Here is a 19,646-nt window from a genome sequence, read left to right on the forward strand (position 1 = left end):
TGTGTGCCTGAGATAGTGACTGTGCGTGTGTCTGTGTGCCTGAGAGAGTGACTGTGCGTGTGTCTGTGGGCCTGAGAGAGTGACTGTGCGTGTGTCTGTGGGCCTGAGAGAGTGACTGTGCGTGTGTCTGTGTGTCTGAGAGAGTGACTGTGCGTGTGTCTGAGAGAGTGACTGCGTGTGTCTGTGAGAGTGACTGTGCATGTGTCTGTGTGTCTGTGAGAGTGACTGTGCGTGTGTCTGTGTGCCTGAGAGGGTGACTGTGCGTGTGTCTGTGTGCCTGAGAGGGTGACTGTGCGTGTGTCCGAGAGAGTGACTGTGTGTCTGTGAGAGTGACTGTGCATGTGTCTGTGTGTCTGTGAGAGTGACTGTGCGTGTGTCTGTGTGCCTGAGAGGGTGACTGTGCGTGTGTCTGTGTGCCTGAGAGAGTCACTGTGTGCGCCAAGTTATATACAGGATATACTCCATCATCATCATAAAAATAATGAAGATGAATATGATGATGAAGATAATGTTCGGCGCTTTGGGATGAATGGCTTCCGCACACTCGAGTCGGCCATAGGGGTCGTTTGTCCGCGTTTCACCACTTCTAGTGAGTGCGGTATTGGCGAGTTGAAGTCGGTCAATTCGCCTTGACCCCGGGCATCAAACTCAGGTTGCTGGATTCATAGCACGGTGTGCCAACCACTGTGCCACCGCTCCACCCCCACCCCCATCCCTCGGCAGGATATGAATGTATTTAAACAAGAGGCAGTCAATAAGTTGTGAGAACAGGTCGTGACTTCACGCACGTCCAGAGCCCACGGTTCACTGTGCAGCTCGGTATCGGTAACGCAACCGCGCGCGTCACCGTTGTGTCTGGGACATAAATAGAGGGGGTCTTGTGAACGAAGCTCACAAATACCGTGCTTTTCATTCTGAATATTTTTGACTGCCCCTTGTACAGAGTAAGGCGTGGCAAAGCCTTTTTTATTTTTGCTATTTACATTTTTATTTTTGTTTAACCATGTAAGGCCCACTCAGCTGTTTATCTCTTTTTCAGAAGCGACCTGGCCACAAATGATAGCTCAACAAAGTGGCTTATCAGGTGGAAATTTATAAAAGCCAAAACTCTGGAGGGAAAAAAACCCGAGGACCTGTATCAAAATCCACGTGGCCACTGGCGGAGAGACGCGCAAACTCCAAATATCCAGCAGCAGCAGCAGGCGTCAGTGTCGGGATAGAACCCACGACCTCCTGTAGACCAGGCGAGGTAGCTAACATCTCCTAGCCACCGTGATGAGAGAGAGAGAGACGCGCAAACTCCAAATATCCAGCAGCAGCAGCAGGCGTCAGGGATCGGGATGGAACCCACGACCTCCTGCACACCAGACGATGGAGCTGACATCTCCTAGCCACCGTGACGCCCAAGGTGCTGCCCTGCAATTGCCTGCTCACACCACTGCTGGTGGAAGCTCCAGAGAAACGCCTCTCAAGGGTCCTGCTCCCACACGACCACAGCGGCCAGACGATTTGAAAGAGGTGGGGGGAGTTACCCACACTTTACCCCACCGCCTACTTCTCGGTGGGGTGGGCGAGGAAGGGATTTAAGAAACTTGTCGTACACAGTATATACCGTCTCCTACATACTCTTAGTTAGCATGCATGCAATTACATAGACACATTGTGTATTTGAAACGGCTGTTGCCATGCAGGAATTTTTTACTTTCCAAGATTCAATCCGGCTCGATAAGTTAAGAATGTGAGCGACAAAAAATGTTTGTACAACGATCCCTTCCATATTGCAAACCGCAGCTCGCCGATAACTCATTCACAACGTGCCCACGACGGATCCCGATTGAGCCCCGTGACGATGGTTTTCCCGTTTATTCTCGAATTGACAAACATACTTTTAAACGTCCAGGAGTGTCTCCCTGCTCGAGCAGACGAGCAAGGTGGCGGGGCCCATTACTTCAACATTTCCATGCCAGGAGGAGGTGGGGGGGGTGGCATCAGTCTCTCTACGGGACTACCCGTTTGTTGACTTCCCACAAAGCGGTACTCATTTTATTAACCCTGGAGGGATGATGATGATGATGATGATGTTGGGCTTCTGACGACCCCCGACCTCGGTGTTTGACCTCGCGAGTCGGTCGCTCTCCACCCGCCGCAGCGCCGCGCAAGTCCAACCGCTTTTCTCAGTCTGACGGACGGAAAAAAAAAATTATCGACAGCGGGTGACACCTCTCCCTCGTAAACAGCGGCGACTGGAATAACGTCGACTGACCGCTTGCGGCCGACCGGCTCGGCGCTCTCCCCCCCCGGGCCACGTCGCCAACAGCAGCTCGCGACAGAGCGGCCGTCCGCCGTCCCCTGACGGCCGTCAGAGCGAAGTCGTCGCGAGCGTCCCCGGGCACTTGGCGGAAGCGGCGGCGGAAGCGGCGGCGGCGGCGGCGGCGGCAGCGGCGGCGGCGCAAACGCCTCGCCGCAAGCAAACGCCGTTCGCGCTGCCTCGCACCAACGGGCAACGTTTTCGTCGCAACCCGGTTCCTCGATCGCGCTCCGAATATCTGCCGGCGGGTCGCCGGTAGACCGGGGCAAGTAGGCAGGGTAGCCACAGCCGTAGCGAGAGAGAGAGAGAGAGAGGAAATATTTTACGGGTCGCCAATCCCCGGACAGATCCGGGCTCAAGTTAAGCCCCCAATGTCAGTTTCAAGTTTTTGGAACGGAGGCCCTCTCCGGAGCAGAGACAGAGAGGGGGGGGGGCGCCAGGTCATGACGACTCACAGTTGGAGAAGGCATTTCACAACGTGGTGCCTTCAGAACGCCGGCAGCAGCCGGAGGTGGGTGATATCCTGGCCCCTTCAGACGTCGGCTTTTGGTGACACCAAAGGCAAGGCAGTAGCTGCTGCCAGTTTAAAGACCAATCCACTTTCTCAGTCGAGTTGCAACAACAACAACAACAAAAAACAGTGCGACAAATAATAGCGACGATAATTACAATAATAATGCAGGCGACGGTAACTTGAGCCTTGTTGTTGTTGTTGTTTCGATAACACCCGGGGCTTCAATTGTTTGCTCAACATCTTCCGACTGTAAAACAGGTGGCACGTGACTGGTCGCTGCCACAGCCCACAGTGGGAGAGGTACGTTGGATGTGGTGTGCCGGGTGTAGAAATCTTGTCCGGGTCGCTGCTAGCCCGGAGCTGCAGGTGGCACGTGACGAGTAGCAGCCAGGCTGCGGCTGAAGCCACGCGCCAGGCTCGTGGCTGACGCCGAGTGGGGATTTGCGTGCGGGCCGGCGGCGTTGTTGGCGTCCGGCCCGTCGAGAGAGAAGGCGTTTGGGGTTCTGGCAACGTGGAGACGCCGGGGCGGGAGGGCGCTGGGGCCACGGTATCGCTCGGCCAAACCGGGGCGGCCGTGGGGGCCATGGGGGCCGTGCTGGCTACTTGCAGACGAATCGGTCGACGATCTCCGTGCACATCCTGCACTTGACGTAGCAGCACCAGTGGAACTTGCAGTGGCATCGCTCCACCACCGTGGCTGGGGAGGAGGGGAATGCAGCGGGCGTGGGGCGAAACGTCAGACATCGTGCCTGGCGAACGTGCGGTACCGACCCCCGAACGCACGCCGGAGAGATCATTTGTTGTTGCTGTTGTCGTCATTTGTCCCCAATTTTTATCCCAATTCATGCAATTTCCGTTACGTCATCAGATGAAGAATCCGTATGGGAGCGAGGAAAGTTTAAGCTTCTGCAGCTAGCCGCGTGGCTTGGCTGAATCGTAGTGGCCGTGTCAGGGTCAATGAGCCGGCACCTTTTGGATCGTTGGCTCAAAGTCGAGTTTCAGCCGCACCATGTTTAAACAAAAAAATTAACTTTCCCTTATTCCAGAAATCTGCTTACACTCAAATGCGACAGAGATAGCGAAGGGAAGCTGCAAGGATTTTGGCACCTTTGTAGTGGTCGTATCCTCTGCCGCAGCACATGAGCTCGCAGCCGTCGGTGCCCTCGGACGTGCGGTTGCACTGGCGCGCCACCGTGCCGGCGATGCCGCGCGTCTCATCGTACGTGCAGTAGTCGGGGCTCGCGTCCAGGTAGACGAGGTCGTCCTGCGTGGGCGGCGTGAAGCGCCCGTTCACGGGCTCCAGCTGCGGAGACGACCGCCCGCCGCTGCCGCCACCAGCGCCACCGGCGGCACCGCTCCCCTTGCGGCTCACCAGCCTCATGGCAGCACCTCCGTCGTACTTTTCCTGCAGGCGCCACCGCGGTCGTCGTTATCGTCGTCGTCGTCGTCATCGTCGTCGTCATAGCTCGTGACAGGGGAGGAGGAGGAGGAGCCGCGTGGTTATTGAGTTTGCTCGGTTTGCTTGGGCCTAGCGCCACCACTAGGCTATGGTTGCAGGGGCCCTCCCGGCGGATGCGTCCCGGTGGCGATCGGCTCCATCGCAGACGTGGCAGTGGCCCATTGTTTTCTATTGGAAGGTGCGCGCCCAGTGTGTAGAGCGAGGCCTACTGCAGGCTGTGCACCAGCGGTGTTCAGCGACGTCGTCTCCCTGTGGTTATTCCTTTGACACAGGTTGATGCAGTGCTTGCGGCAGCGTTCCGAATGGCAATTTCTCACAACCAAGACAAGATGCCTCGTAGAATCCTGGTGGTAAGTGTCACGTGCGGCTGATGTCTCATCATTGCTCATGATGTCTCGTTAGTTAGCTGCATTCAAAATGCATTCATTAAAGAATAAAAGTGCAATTCACAAGGGGCATTAACAACTTTCATCCGGGTAATGAGGAGCACGGCATCTCTATAGAATTGTATCTGTCCTATCGATAATTATCCAAGTGTAGTGTAATAGCGCCGGCTAGTGGACAGCAGCGGCAACTGCGGTGGACAGACATCACACACGCCGGTGAGGGCGTGCACGTGGTGTAGGCAGAGCGAGGAACTGGGGCAAGGGTCACGGAGGACCCCGTCTGGAGGCCCCTGGAACCTGCTAGCGGGTTCGAGAAGGGAGGCACGGTCGGGGCGGAGCCAGGCCGCGCTGGGGAGCATAAAAGGAGCCGAGAGCGGGGGGCTCGAGGCTGCCGGTTCTAGAAGTGGACTCGTCTCGTCGTCGCTGCCGTCCTCGCTAGATGTTGCGCTACGAGGGATAGTAGTTGGCTATCTCAGTCAGCGCCGTCAGTGTTTGACGGCTAGGGTTGTGTACAGGCGAGGCTGAGCTACAGTGGAGAGTGTGCGGACGAGACCCTGAAGTTGTTAATAAAGAAAGTGCCTCCGAGAAACTCTGTCTCTGAATCGTTGACACTACCCACAACCAATCGCCCATCGTGCACCCGGCAGTGTGGCCACTGGTCCAACTGTAGTCCTAAACCCAGAGAGGATGGGTCTCAGTCAGCCCGGCTTTGATTATATTATTATCAACACGTCCACACGGTCCGCATAAAATCGCGCGGAGTGACGAGGTTGGCGCGACGGATACCCTGGCGCATGGACTGAAGCGAGGCCACGTGGCCTCGCTTTGCCTCTCGCTCTCTTGAGCACCCTCTCGGGGCGCTGGGCCCCGGTGCAGTGTCACCGCCTGCACGCCCCCCCCCCCACCCCCTCGGGGCGGCTGAGCTCACCTTGAGGCGGTCCCCGACTCGACGGAAGTCGGCGAGCTGCAGCCAGCAGGTCTTGAGCGAGCAGGAGCCCGACACGCCGTGGCACTTGCACGCGACGTCCGCTAGGCTGTACACCGCCTGCAGAGCCACGCCGTGATCACCACCAACACCATCATCGTCATCACCACCACCACCAACATCATTACCATCATCACCACCAACATCATTATCACCACCGCCATCATCACCACAACCATCATCACCACTATCAGCACCAACATCACCATCATTACCACGAACACCACTAACACCACCATCACCAACAGTATCACCACCACCATTGCTATCCCCAACACCATTATCACTACCACCAACATCACCACCATCATCATTACCAGTACCACCACCATCATCACTACCACCATCATCACCACCTTAATTACCACCACCACCACCATCACCACCACCATCATCATCACGACCGCCATCATCATCACCATCACCACCATAATTACCACCACCATCTTCACCACCATAATTACCAACAACACCATCATCATCACTACCAAAACCACCGCCACCCCCGTTTTTCATAGTCCTGACCCAGTGGTTGGAATTCCGCATTCCCCGTTGAGATGTTAGGAATTGTCGCCTCTACTGGCAGCAAATGTGAGCTCGTTGACATGCAACACGGGCTAAACCAATGTGTGCATATGAGTCGATACCTTCGATGCATCGTTAAACCCCCACCAGAAAAAGCCGGCGGTCTGAGATGGACTTTCGTGTCGGCAGCGATCCATGCCGCGGTTTGCGTGGCAGGGCGGGGGGGGGGCATTGTCCCATTGCACTTCCCCAACCCCACAACTCGTCACCGCCCTCGCGACCCCCCAGTCAACGTGGAACTTTGGGCTAACGCTGGGCTAACGGCGTTGGGCCGACGTTTCTAACCACGTGCCAGCGTTGGCCCAGCGTTTGCAAGTTTACTGGGGTTTGTGAGCTGCGGAGCAGTTGCACCGCCTGCGCACCTCAACAGCCACGTCACTCATAATCCTGCCACCCACCCTTCCACCCCCTGACTCACCTACTCACCCACCCATTCACTCACTCACCCACCCACCCACTCACTCACCTACCCACTCACCCTCTCACTCACCCACCCACCCTCTCACTCACCCACCCACCCACTCACTCACCCACCCACCCACCCACCCACTCACCCACCCACCCACCCACTCACTCACTCACTCACCCACCCACTCACCCACCCACTCACCCACCCACTCACCCACCCACTCACCCACTCACCCACACACCCACCCACTCGCCCACCCACCCAGCCACACACTCACACTCACCCACCCACACACTCACCCACCCACCCATTCACTCACCCACTCACCCACCCACTCACCCACCCACACACTCACCCACTCACCCACACACTCACCCACTCACCCACCCACTCACCCACTCACCCACACACACACCCACTCACCCACCCACACACCCACCCACTCACCCACCCACTCACCCACCCACACAATCACCCACCCACACACTCACACACTCACCCACCCACACACTCACACACTCACCCACTCACTCACCCACTCACCCACCAACCCACCCACTCACCCACTCACCCACCCACTCACCCACACACACACCCACTCACCCACCCATTCACTCACCCACTCATCCACCCACACACCCACCCACTCACCCACCCACTCACCCACCCACACAATCACCCACCCACACACTCACACACTCACCCACCCACACACTCACACACTCACCCACACACCCACCCACTCACCCACCCACTCACCCACCCACTCACCCACTCACCCACCAACCCACCCACTCACCCACCCACTCACCCACCCACTCACCCACCCACACACACACCCACTCACCCACCCATTCACTCACCCACTCATCCACCCACACACCCACCCACTCACCCACCCACACAATCACCCACCCACACACTCACACACTCACCCACCCACACACTCACACACTCACCCACACACCCACCCACTCACCCACCCACTCACCCACCCACACAATCATCCACCCACACACTCACCCACCCACACATCCACCCACTCACCCACCCACACACACACCCACTCACCCACCCACACACCCACCCACTCACCCACCCACACACCCACCCACACACACACCCACTCACCCACCCACACACTCACACACCCACTCACCCACTCACCCACCCACACACCCACCCACTCACCCACCCACACATCCACCCACTCACCCACCCACACACACACCCACTCACCCACCCACACACCCACCCACTCACCCACCCACACACACACCCACTCACCCACACACTCACACACCCACTCACCCACTCACCCACCCACACACCCACCCACTCACCCACCCACACACCCACCCACTCACCCACCCACACACCCACCCACTCACCCACCCACTCACCTACACACTCACCCACCCACTCACTCACCCACTCACCCACCCACGCACCCACCCACTCACCCACCCACACACCCACCCACACACTCACCCACCTACTCACCCACCCACTCACTCACTCACCCACCCACCCACCCACACACTCACCCACCCACTCACCCACCTACTCACCCACCCACACACTCACTCACCCACCCACTCACCCACCCACACACACACCCACTCACCCACCCATTCACTCACCCACTCATCCACCCACACACCCACCCACTCACCCACCCACTCACCCACCCACACAATCACCCACCCACACACTCACACACTCACCCACCCACACACTCACACACTCACCCACACACCCACCCACTCACCCACCCACTCACCCACCCACACAATCATCCACCCACACACTCACCCACCCACACATCCACCCACTCACCCACCCACACACACACCCACTCACCCACCCACACACACACCCACTCACCCACCCACACACTCACACACCCACTCACCCACTCACCCACCCACACACCCACCCACTCACCCACCCACACATCCACCCACTCACCCACCCACACACACACCCACTCACCCACCCACACACCCACCCACTCACCCACACACACACACACTCACCCACACACTCACACACCCACTCACCCACTCACCCACCCACACACCCACCCACTCACCCACCCACACACCCACCCACTCACCCACCCACACACCCACCCACTCACCCACCCACTCACCTACACACTCACCCACCCACTCACTCACCCACTCACCCACCCACACACCCACCCACTCACCCACCCACACACCCACCCACACACCCACACACTCACCCACCTACTCACCCACCCACTCACTCACCCACCCACCCACCCACACACTCACCCACCCACTCACCCACCTACTCACCCACACACTCACACACTCACCCACTAACCCACACACTCACCCACCCACTCACCCACCCACTCACCCACCCACTCACCCACCCACACACTCACCCACTAACCCACCCACACACTCACCCACCCACTCACCCGACGGCCGGCTTCGTTGTTGTGCAGATTCATGACGGCGCGCGCGTACTCTGGAGACGATCGACCGCCACCACCGCCACCGGCGCCTCCTCCTCCTCCCCGCTCGCGTTCGCGCGCGTCCACGAACTCTCGCGCGAAGCGGTATCCGTACTCGGCGTTGTCGCCGCAGCCGCCCCACAGCCAGTCGCGGGGCAGCGCCGCGGGTCGCGCCGCGCGGCTGCAGCCGCACGTGGCCAGGTCCCCCTCGCGGCACGCGCGCGACACCGCGTGCGCAACGCCCGCCGACGACACCGCGAACGCGAAGGCGGCCTCGCGCGAACCTGCACCGCCACAACATCAACAACAACGGCCGGTGACGTCGCCAAGGCGCCTGTGCCAGGCTAGGTGCACTTTGAGGCTGTCAGCGTGGAAGTGCGGAAGGCTCTCGCTGCTGGCAGGTCACAGGACAGACCCAGCAGGTGCCATGGGTTGACTGAGATGGCTGGCAGATGGACCACCTGTGTCAACTTGCTGCGTCCAATACCACCACCAAAGACAGAGAACACCCCTACAGACGTTAACAGACCGGCGGGGGCCCAAGTGGGCATGGTGGGTGATCAGCACCACGCCTGGCAGCCTTTGTCTCCACAGCTGATGTGTTACACACCAGGTACTCATTTTGAGGCTGAGTCGACCTGGGGGAGGTCCGGAACCGGTTCAGATTATCGTCACCGGTGTTGGCTGTGAGCGAAAATCGAACTCGTGCCGCTGGGTTCGTAGCGCAGCGCGCTAACTACCGCTACACTACCGCTAACTGCCGCTACACTACCGCCAACTACCGCTAACTACCGCTACACTACCGCTAACTACCACTAACTACCGCTCTACGCACGCACTCACGTGCCAAGCACGCATCGCAAAGCGAGCCTCTTACAAAAAGAAAGAGTTGTAATTGTTTATCGAAGTCAGGTAACCCAAGAGGTTAACACAAATGCAGATTATCCGATACATGCCCTCCCAAACGGCGTGCCTTGGAAATTGTTACCATGTCGCACAGCACGTGGGAATGCACGTGGGAATGGTTTGGCGAGGGCGGACAGGGAGGGGGTGAGCGCTGGCTCCGGAGAGGTCCTGCATGACCCCAGCCAGTGCCGGATTATCGTAGTAGCAAAAGCAGCTACACATGTAGTAGCTACGGGCCCCGCACTTTCAAGGGCCCCGCGCTAAACGCTTTTAAGCTATCAATTCCGGTTCAGTGATTCTGCACTTGCTCTATTACTACAGTACTATACTGCCTTCTACTTTCATGAACGACTGGGTGTTTAAGGTTAGCGTTTTGTATTATTATTATCTGGCTGTATAGCAAATGAAAAAAAACACAATTACTTTACTATGCAAGTTAAAAATGTACGTGTTTTAATAAAAAAATATATTTAGGGCCCCTTAGTAACATGCTACAGGCCCCGCACGAGCTTACTCCGGCACTGGGATGGAGCTTCCCCCACTCCCCCCCCCCCACACACGCACCACGTGACAGGCCTTACTCATTGCCCGTTTTCGGGTGGTGGCAGGTTTAACGACACATTTATATTTACGCGATCTAACCCCCCCCCCTCCCCCACGAAAAAAGACCCCCTCTATTACGGTTACTTAGACCTCCGCTGCGAAATTTTCCCGCAGAGGGAGAAACGGCGGTGAGGATGGGACGCAGGACGACCACATTGTCATTGTGCCCATTGGGTATATGCATGTGTGTGTGTTCTGTAGCACTTAGCGCGCTGCGCTACGAACCCGGAGACCTGAGTTCTAATTCCCGCTCGCGGCCAACACCGGTGAAGATTATCTGAACTGGTCCTGGGCCTCCCCTAGGTCGACCCAACCTCCAATGGGTACCTGGTGCGACTGTAGACATCACTACTGGGGGAGACAAAGGCGGCCGGGCGTGGTGCTGGCCACCCAACCCTCGTGTGCCGTGCCGGCCTTCATAGGTACTCGCTAACAGCACTTGCCCCGACAGTCTGTACAGGCTATAAGGGGGATCTTTGTCTTTGTGTATTCTATATATCCAATATCCCATATGGCTAAACACTCTCTCCGCGGCACGCAATGTACTTGCTACGTCGGCACCTTTGACGGCGTCTCTCTGACGATGGCAGCCCTGGCAGTGGCTGTCATCTGTTTGCTGTAAAGGGTTGGATGGATGATGAATGGGCTGCAATCCCCGGCTTTTTCCCTTGACCTTGTCCGAATGCGCAAATGTTACGCACTCTCTCTGGTATTCGCTCAATGTCGAATGCTCTGCGGATTCGCAGATGGCAGTGAGGTGGTGGTGTGGGGAGCGGTGGCGCAACGGTCAGCGCGCTGCGCTACGAATCCAGCGACCCCAGTTTGGTTCTCGCTCATGGCCAATAATGAGCGGGGAGCGAATATTTGAAACGGTCCTGAGCCTCCCCGAGGTCGATTTGGTCTGAAATCAGTAGCTGGTGCGGTATTTAGTAAACATCGCCACTGGGGAGACAAAGGCGGACGGGCGTAGTGCCGGCCGGCCACCACCTCGTGTGCCGTGCCAGGCTTCATTGGTTGCTCGCTAACAGCACTTGCCCCAACAGTCGGCTAAGGCTATACGGAGGATCTTTGTCTTTAGTGGTGGTAGCCAAGCCGTCAGCTCTCTCCGTGACACGTTTCGTTTTTCTCTGCCCTCCAGGTCAGGTCACGCACTCTCAGAAAGTGTGGACATTTGTGTTTGTTTATAAGAGGTTGAGGGTATATTGCTCATGATTATACCGACCACTTTGGGGTTCTTGAGTTGTACGCATAATAACAAAAACATGTTACAATACAGCACTACTGTTCTGTATTTTCAATAGATGGAGTGAGTTGAGGACTTCCATGTTTCCATTTTGACCTCTGGGTGTATACATGTATGTATGGATATGTATATAGGTGTGTGTGTTGTACAATATGGCTCAGAGATTGGTACTGCCACCACTTCTAGGATGTGGAAGAGTAGACCAAAACACCCTTGATGGGGTCTCTCCACAGCTGCCTCTAGCGGAGGCCGTTCCGCCAGCAGTGGCGTGAAAACGCCATTGCAGGGCCGCACCTTTAGTATCGATCGCAACAGGGTGGTGGCGCGGTAGACAGGGCACTAAGCCATGGGCCCTACACACCGAGGTGCAATTCGTGGCCATGGTCTAACGTGAGTGGTGAGCGATATCCGAGCTCATCCTGAGCACCCACCCCACCGCCACCCGACTTTCGCCAACCCTACGCTGACCGGTATGGTGAAGTACGGTCATACAATCAAACAACCCCCACAACCGATACGGCGTGGGGGAGGGAGAAATCATCCAGCAGCGAATTGATAAAGCTGCCAATTAATGTTTTTTTTATCACCGTGTATCTTTAACGTGGTATGGTCATACGTAACTTCTGTTGCGGCAAGGTGCTGTGACGTATAATAGTCATGTAATCGTTTAGCCGCAACGTTTCATATTCTATACTCTTTGGTTCTTTCGGTAAAGTCACGCAAGTAGAAAAATAAAATAAAACCAAAAATAATAGATCACAATTGTTTTTAGTTTTATTATTTTTTCTACCTACGTGACTTTACCGAAAGAACCAGGGAGTATGGATTCCTGCAGTCACGAAAGCTTCAAATCAAGTTTTAATATTCTGACCGTGCGTGATGTTTACTTTTTCACATCGACTTCTTGTATCGTCCTTGTGGTCCCGGTCTCTCTTCAAAAGGGGACTTTAAAATACATTTGCATCATCGTCACCATCAGCCGCGATCAATCCACTGCCTGGACTCGGACCGATTCCATCGTCGGCTCCATCTCCCCCCGGGCAGCCATCCCCTCCGTCACGTTCCGTCCTTGGGCTGCCGTTCCATCGCTATTCCTCACCATCGTCCATTCCGCACCAAGCCACTCATTTTTTGTTTCCCCTTTGAAGCAGTCCGAACGACGTCTTGAAACGAGCGTATGTTCTCTAAACCGCGTCTATCCCCTTTCTGCCTCCCAATGTAATTCCGCGCGTGTGCATTTCTCCACGCTTCAGCTGTTGCTCCACCTCATTGCCCGTGTTTCCTGATCCATCGGGGAATACGAGGGAGTGCACGGAGGTATAATTGTTCCTCCTCGAACTAATTGCAATGTCACTTCCCAAAACTTCTCCCACCGTCCTTACATATCTACACACCTAGGTTTGAATCCTGACCATGATACAAGCTCAAGTTCACTGGCATATAACATCAACTCGGAGTGGACTTCCCCTAGATAAACTCAGCCTTAAATGAATGGCGTTGTGTCACAGTGTGACCGTGAACACCAACAGTGGGTTGAGCAGACACGTGTGTGTGTGTGCAAAGTGCCAGTCACTGGCCACTCCCACCGCAGCCTTAATAGATGCTCGCTAACAGCAGCATTGTTCCCCCTCCTATTTAAAGATCTGGATTTTATTAAACTGTAACAGTTCGTACAAAACAGAGTTTGTAATATAGTCCATTAATTGTTATGTAGTAGTTAATGCAACATGTGCGATTAACTACGCAATTATCTCTGTCAATCCCAATCAGACTTGCGAGAACTTCCGGAAATGTTTTGATATTTTTTGGGGGTTGGTATTTTTTTTTTAAATGTACATTACACACGACGTGCTCGTGTGTAATGCCTTCCACGTGCGCCGCATTCGCCAAGAAGCAGAAGCGGCGGCGGGCACGGTATGACTTTTGAAACACGGTGGAAAAAACACGAATATGCATGGAATATTGTGACGCTTTGAAAAATACCGTGATGCTTGGAACTATATATATTATTTATATAGTTTTTAATGAATGCAGGTTATTACCTGCCGCGACATATGGATCAGAGACACGGGCATTAACGCATGAGAACGGACATCTGTAAAAAAAGGAGCTTTATAGCCCATCGGATTCCTCCAGTATAAATATTCTGATTCTGCAAAGTTATCGGGGTGTTTTTTGACTGCTTGCACTGCTTTGAAGAAAATGAAACAAAAACTGAACAACAACAACAACAAAATGCACAAAGAAGAAAGCACAAAGAGAGGGACACTTTGGATTATACTGAGACACAGCAAGACAAAGCACATGCATTCGAGAGCATACACAGGTGAAGGACATGCATTTGACTGTCAAGAAAAGTGTCTCTCTCTCAGAGACAACACACACACCCAGAGCCTGGTGTCGGTGTTTCCGACACGGCCACTACGGCCCACCTGGCCACCCACCTCCCCACAGCCCCGTCCCTGACTGACCGCCCTGGGGCCTACCTGGCCACCCACCTCCCCACAGCCCCGTCCCTGACTGACCGCCCTGAGGCCTACCTGGCCAGCTGGCTGCTGGCGGATCGCAATGGCAGGGTTGCGAGTTCAAATCCCGGTTTTGGAGGGTGGAGGTGACTCAGCCAATCATGCTTCGTGGGTCGATACAATGAGCAATCCCTTTGTAAGGAAGGCAAAAGTAGTTATCCTGTGGATGGACAACTCCCTGACTTAGGAATGTGGAATTTCAACCACTCGCTAGGGGCTGGGGTTGCCACCTTATCCCCCAGACCCCACCAGGACGCGTTTATCAGTCCACAGACTGACATAACGTCCCACACAATACTGTCCGGTGCCCAGATCTCCGTACGCATCAATTCCTGCCACCCGAACACATTCGACGCCCAACACCCGGAGCGTCCAGGTCAAACCTGGGTCAGCTGACAGCCCTACCCGGGAGCGGTCAACAGGAGGTGATCCCCCATCCCTCCCTCCCTCCCTCCCTCCGCCTCATTGCGTACATGAGCATGAGACGCTCCGTGTGACTGGGACGCGTACCTGACTGAGCCACGGGTCCAAACACAGCGTCGGAGCCGAGAGCGGTGCAGTTCCATCGCCGGGATCGGAACTGGTGCTGGCACTCTCTGAGGGCGAGGCGGGCACCCTCGCCGATGTGCGCCACGTGGTCCTGGTACAGGTGGCAGAGCTTGCGCTGCCCGGGGGACAGGCCGGGCGCCGAGGCGCACAGCGGCTGGGCACCGATCATCGGAGACTCGGAGCGGTCAGGGGCCCTCAGGGCCAGCGACCTGCGGCACGAGGAGACGGGGAGGAGGTTCACGAGGTGAGGGTGGAGGAAGGGGGGGGGGAGGGGGAGTTTGAGGGCGGGTGTAGCCGTTGTTGCGATGGTGATCAGCAACATCTTCAGCGGCAGTATCAGCAGCAGCATCACCAGCGTGGTCATCATTATCGACAGCAGTAGCAACTGACTTAATGATCATCATGATTGCCGTCGTCATCATCGTCAACAGCAGCATCAGCAGCATACAATACTGCAACTCCGTCTGCTTCACAATTGGACGTTCCGGATCCGTGACGCCGTTCGCTACGCCACTGCGTGCCGGCATCGGCGTCCGAATTGGCCAAAGTTGGAAAAACAAAATGTAACCGAAAATTATTCGATTGGAATTATCAGCAGCAGGAGCGGCAATCATCGCCCCCCTGCTGCGACACACCTGACAGGCCCTCCTGCAAAAGAGTCACACGAGTCGGTGAGGCTCATCTGGGTTAAACAAAGCACAACAACACCAACAACAACAATAATAACGAGCGTAAGCGATGGCGACGGCTTTGGTGGGATGCCTTCGTCCAGCAGTGGAAGTGAACATGGCTGCAACAAGGACACAGGTTTTTTTTTGCCACGTGTTTCTTTGTTGCGTTTCTCCCCGCGTCTAAATGTTTTCTCCAGAAGTTACGTTCGGTGTCAAGCGAAAAGCGGCCACGCATTGTAGCCCCCGTTCTGACAATTAAATCTGAGTCTCGGGTTACTAATCACGACGAAGGGTGACGTCGACGACAGGGCTTAATGGGATCTTGGGTGCACAGTCAAACATTACAGAGCGCTGAACGCCCGTGGCTGTGCGTCGGAATGCACTATTGATTGCTACAGCGAACGTAATCATCACCAGCATCATCAGCAGCAGACATAGTAGTCGTATCAAGAGGCATTCAGCATCAGTAAACATCATTGCCATGATGAACTACAGCAGCGGCAGCAGCTGATCCATCATCAGCATCAGTATCGGGAATTGTCATCATCAGCACATGGGTCCACACACGTATGTCGATACAGTATATACCAAAGGGCTTTATATGCATCATTGCCATCAGCAGCTAATCCATCATCGGCATCATGATCAGCAGCAGTATCGGAAATTGTCATCGTCAGCACATAGATCCACACCCGCATGTCGATAGCAAAAGGGCTTTATTTCAGCCGGAGCTGTCCGGGGCTGAACTCCGGAAAATTTCGTATTCGTCCGTCACGCCCCCTCGACTGCCGAGGTTGGAAGGGGTTGAGGAAGGGGTGGGGTTGGGGGGGGGAGAGTCCGAGGGGTTTGGGCTTGAGGGACCCCGGATAATATTCCATGCATAATTAAGCCCTGATACGCATTCAAAGGCACAAAGGCAAAGGTCCCCCGTATAGCCTCAACAGAATGTCGGGGCAAGTGCTGTTAGCGAGTAGCACCTATCAAGGACGCGGCACGGTACACGAGGAGACGGGTGGCCAGCACCACGCCCGGCCGCCTTTGTCTCCCCAAGGCCGATCGTTCACACCGCATCAGATATACAGTACTCATTTAAGACTGTGTCGACCTCGGGAATTCCCATGAGGCTTTGCGTTCGTGATAAATCCCCCGTATCACACTTGTACACATGTTACACACTATACACACACAGTACGTTTCTACAGTCCCATTGGCGGGCAGCGGTGGCGCAGTGGTTGGCGCATTGCGCCATGGGAACACGAGCGGACGGACGGACGGGGCTCTACGTTCGATTCCCCATCGCGGCTAACGTTTGCAACGAGCGATGTCAGGTGCTGCCGCCCGCGTGGTGAAGTATGCATAATAAAGGTTTTTGGGTTAGATCGCGTTTATTTTATAAATGTGTCGTAACCCTCCACCACCCGACACGGCCAATCAGCAAACAAAAAAAGGTGTCACGTTGACAAAAGACAATTCACTACTTTGGCCCACCGGTGTGTTGAAGAGTGAATCCACATTTACAGTTTGAGTACGACGTTTCGCTGGTAAATACATCCAGCATCATCGGGCAATTCGCCAGAATGTTAAACTGGTGAAGTATGGTCAAAGCCATCCAGCAGCGGACCGTAAATGATGATTTTTTACGACGCTCATTTCTCAAACCGAGATCGAATGTGTCCCCCCCCCTCCACCCACCGGGCCGCTTGAAAACGAACGCGCTCCCGTGTGCCGCTGTGAAACACAATCAAGACGGACGTGGGCGTACGTCACAATACCGTGATGTAAAACTACAATCGCGTTCTCCCGAGACGCGTGTTGCCGGTGTATTTCGCCGTGTAAACGAGACAGCATCTGTTCGTGCAATAATCGTTGAGAAAGTCTGACCGGAGTTGTATCAATCTATATGTGTGTGTGTGTGCATGCCTACCGGCGCCGCGGGAATTTAGTCAGACTTTCCTGATACATTCCCCCTACTCAGTATTCATCGCGGCTACGACATGGATAGGAAACGTGAACACTGACAAAGAAAATGTAGCCGTGGGGGGGGGGGAGGTGTTGGCCACATATTCCTAATTCTTTAGCCTTAAAACGAATCAAATGCGCCACACAATTCAACTTTTTTGAGTTGGTGGTCTGGTCAAGGCTGAGCGATTTTCGAACGCGCACTTTTCTGCGCATCTTGTGCACTGATGAATACAAAGAGCACGGAAGAAAACCTGAAAAGTGCGCAATATAAATGTGTCATCGTCCACACTGTTCGACTACCATTCTGCAGACCACAACAGCTCACCCACTCGCTCACTCATCCACTCGCTCACCCATCCACTCGCTCACCCGTCCACTCGATCATCTGCTCACTGACTCAACTACTCACTACCCACCACTCGCTGGATCATCCACGCACTCGCTCAATACCCACCCACTAACTCACCTGTTCAATTACCACACTGCAGGTAACCTCACCTCTCTCTCTCGGCTTCTTCCCTCGCAACGCTCCACTTTGGAATTATCTCCTCCCATCTCCATCTCTTTTCCAGCTTCATCATTGCCTCGCTCAATTCCAGAAGCTCACTAAACATCATCTCCCTACAACTTCAAAGACACCTCTTTGTTGCTGGCCGCGCCGATTAACCTGAATCGGAGACGTCTCTGTTTTATGATCGAATCATCCGGAACGCGTCCAACTAGCGTTTCAGACCCGGCAAGCTAAGCAGGGATTTTTGGGCCAGGCAAGCGCTCGGACGGAACGGGGATCACCATGCGTGTAACGTACAGATCCAGTCGGGCAGAAACATCCACTGTTGATCGCCATCCCACCCGCCTTCGCCAACCCGCACTGACCAGCGTGGTGAAGTATGGTCATATATCCCACACGGCCTATAAGGAGGAGGCCTTTATCCAGCAGCAGATTGATCATGGCTGCTGCTGATGATTGTTTTATATATGTGCTCCTGTACCGCTGTGGAAGCGAAACCGCTCAACCTGTGCTGAGTGGGAGGTCGCTTATTCTCCTCTGCTGCCCCCACGGTCTGGAGCTCTCTCCACCCAGACCTCCGTGCTCTCTACTCCCTGCGCGTGTTCAAGTCCAGGTTAGTCCCCTCTGCCTGTGACTGCCTCCCTGTCCACACAATAAATGCCCGCTGCACCTTGGGATGCGGTTGCCTATCGACGTTAGATACGTCCAGGCTGAAGTGCCACTTTAATTGTAGATTATATTTGAGTTAAAACAGCTGCCATTTAAATTCACATGCACTAAAATTGTAACTGTATGGTTTTTCTGTAAAATATTGCTTATCATATTTCTATAGTTACACACACAAGACTAAATGTATACACGTATTGCCGTATACCACATTTGGTATGCGTAATATGTACGTGTGTTTGTGTGAATATCGTGGGGAGCGGTGACGCAGTGGTTATCGCACTGCGCTCCGAACCTGGTCACGCCCAGCTCCATTCCCACTCACGATCAACATGCGTGGCGAATATTCGAACCGGTACTGGGCCTCCAGCCTTGAAATTTACCCACCTGGTTCAGTGGGTAAATATCATCACGGGGGAGACAAAGGCGGCCGGGCGTGGTGTTGGCCACCCACCCCCTCGTGGGCCGTTGCGGCTTTGATAGATGCTCGTTCACAGCACTTGCCCCCTGCGGTCGGTTAAGTCTATACGGGGGATCTTTGTCTTTATGTGAATACCACACGTGTTGATCATTGAGTATACGAATACAGCTCGTAATCAGCCATGATCAATCCACTGCTGTATGAAGGCCTCCTCGATCGTTCACTGTGGAGCCTTGCTAGACTTAGTGTTGCTACTGATTGATGTGTCAGTCAACATTCTATTTGTTTATCACAAATGCATACGTACAAATAACATATTTAATACTCTGTATCATAAATTGTGTATGTCATCTATAATATACAATCGCGTATCGGCAATATTAAGCATGGATAAAACATAGATATAAAATAGGCTATTGTAGATACGGTGCTGTATATATGTACATGCTTTG

At 54.7% G+C, this 19,646-nt stretch overlaps 1 protein-coding gene across 1 annotated transcript; it reads right to left on the reverse strand.

The window, feature by feature from the left end:
* Positions 1-3,421: 3,421 nt before the first annotated feature.
* Positions 3,422-15,490, reverse strand: LOC116952369 (protein Wnt-5b-like). Its single transcript, XM_076074116.1, has 6 exons — positions 15,417-15,490; positions 14,925-15,172; positions 9,102-9,421; positions 5,407-5,712; positions 3,930-4,227; positions 3,422-3,519 (listed from the first exon to the last, which is right to left on the reverse strand). The coding sequence occupies exons 1-6, from the start codon at positions 15,488-15,490 to the stop codon at positions 3,422-3,424; spliced, it is 1,344 nt and encodes a 447-aa protein (XP_075930231.1).
* Between the last annotated feature and the right edge of the window lie 4,156 nt (positions 15,491-19,646).

This window comes from Petromyzon marinus, chromosome 46, assembly GCF_048934315.1.
Source record: "Petromyzon marinus isolate PM22_M1 ecotype Great Lakes invasive population chromosome 46, UKy_Petmar_22M1.pri1.0, whole genome shotgun sequence".
Lineage (NCBI taxonomy): Eukaryota > Metazoa > Chordata > Hyperoartia > Petromyzontiformes > Petromyzontidae > Petromyzon > Petromyzon marinus.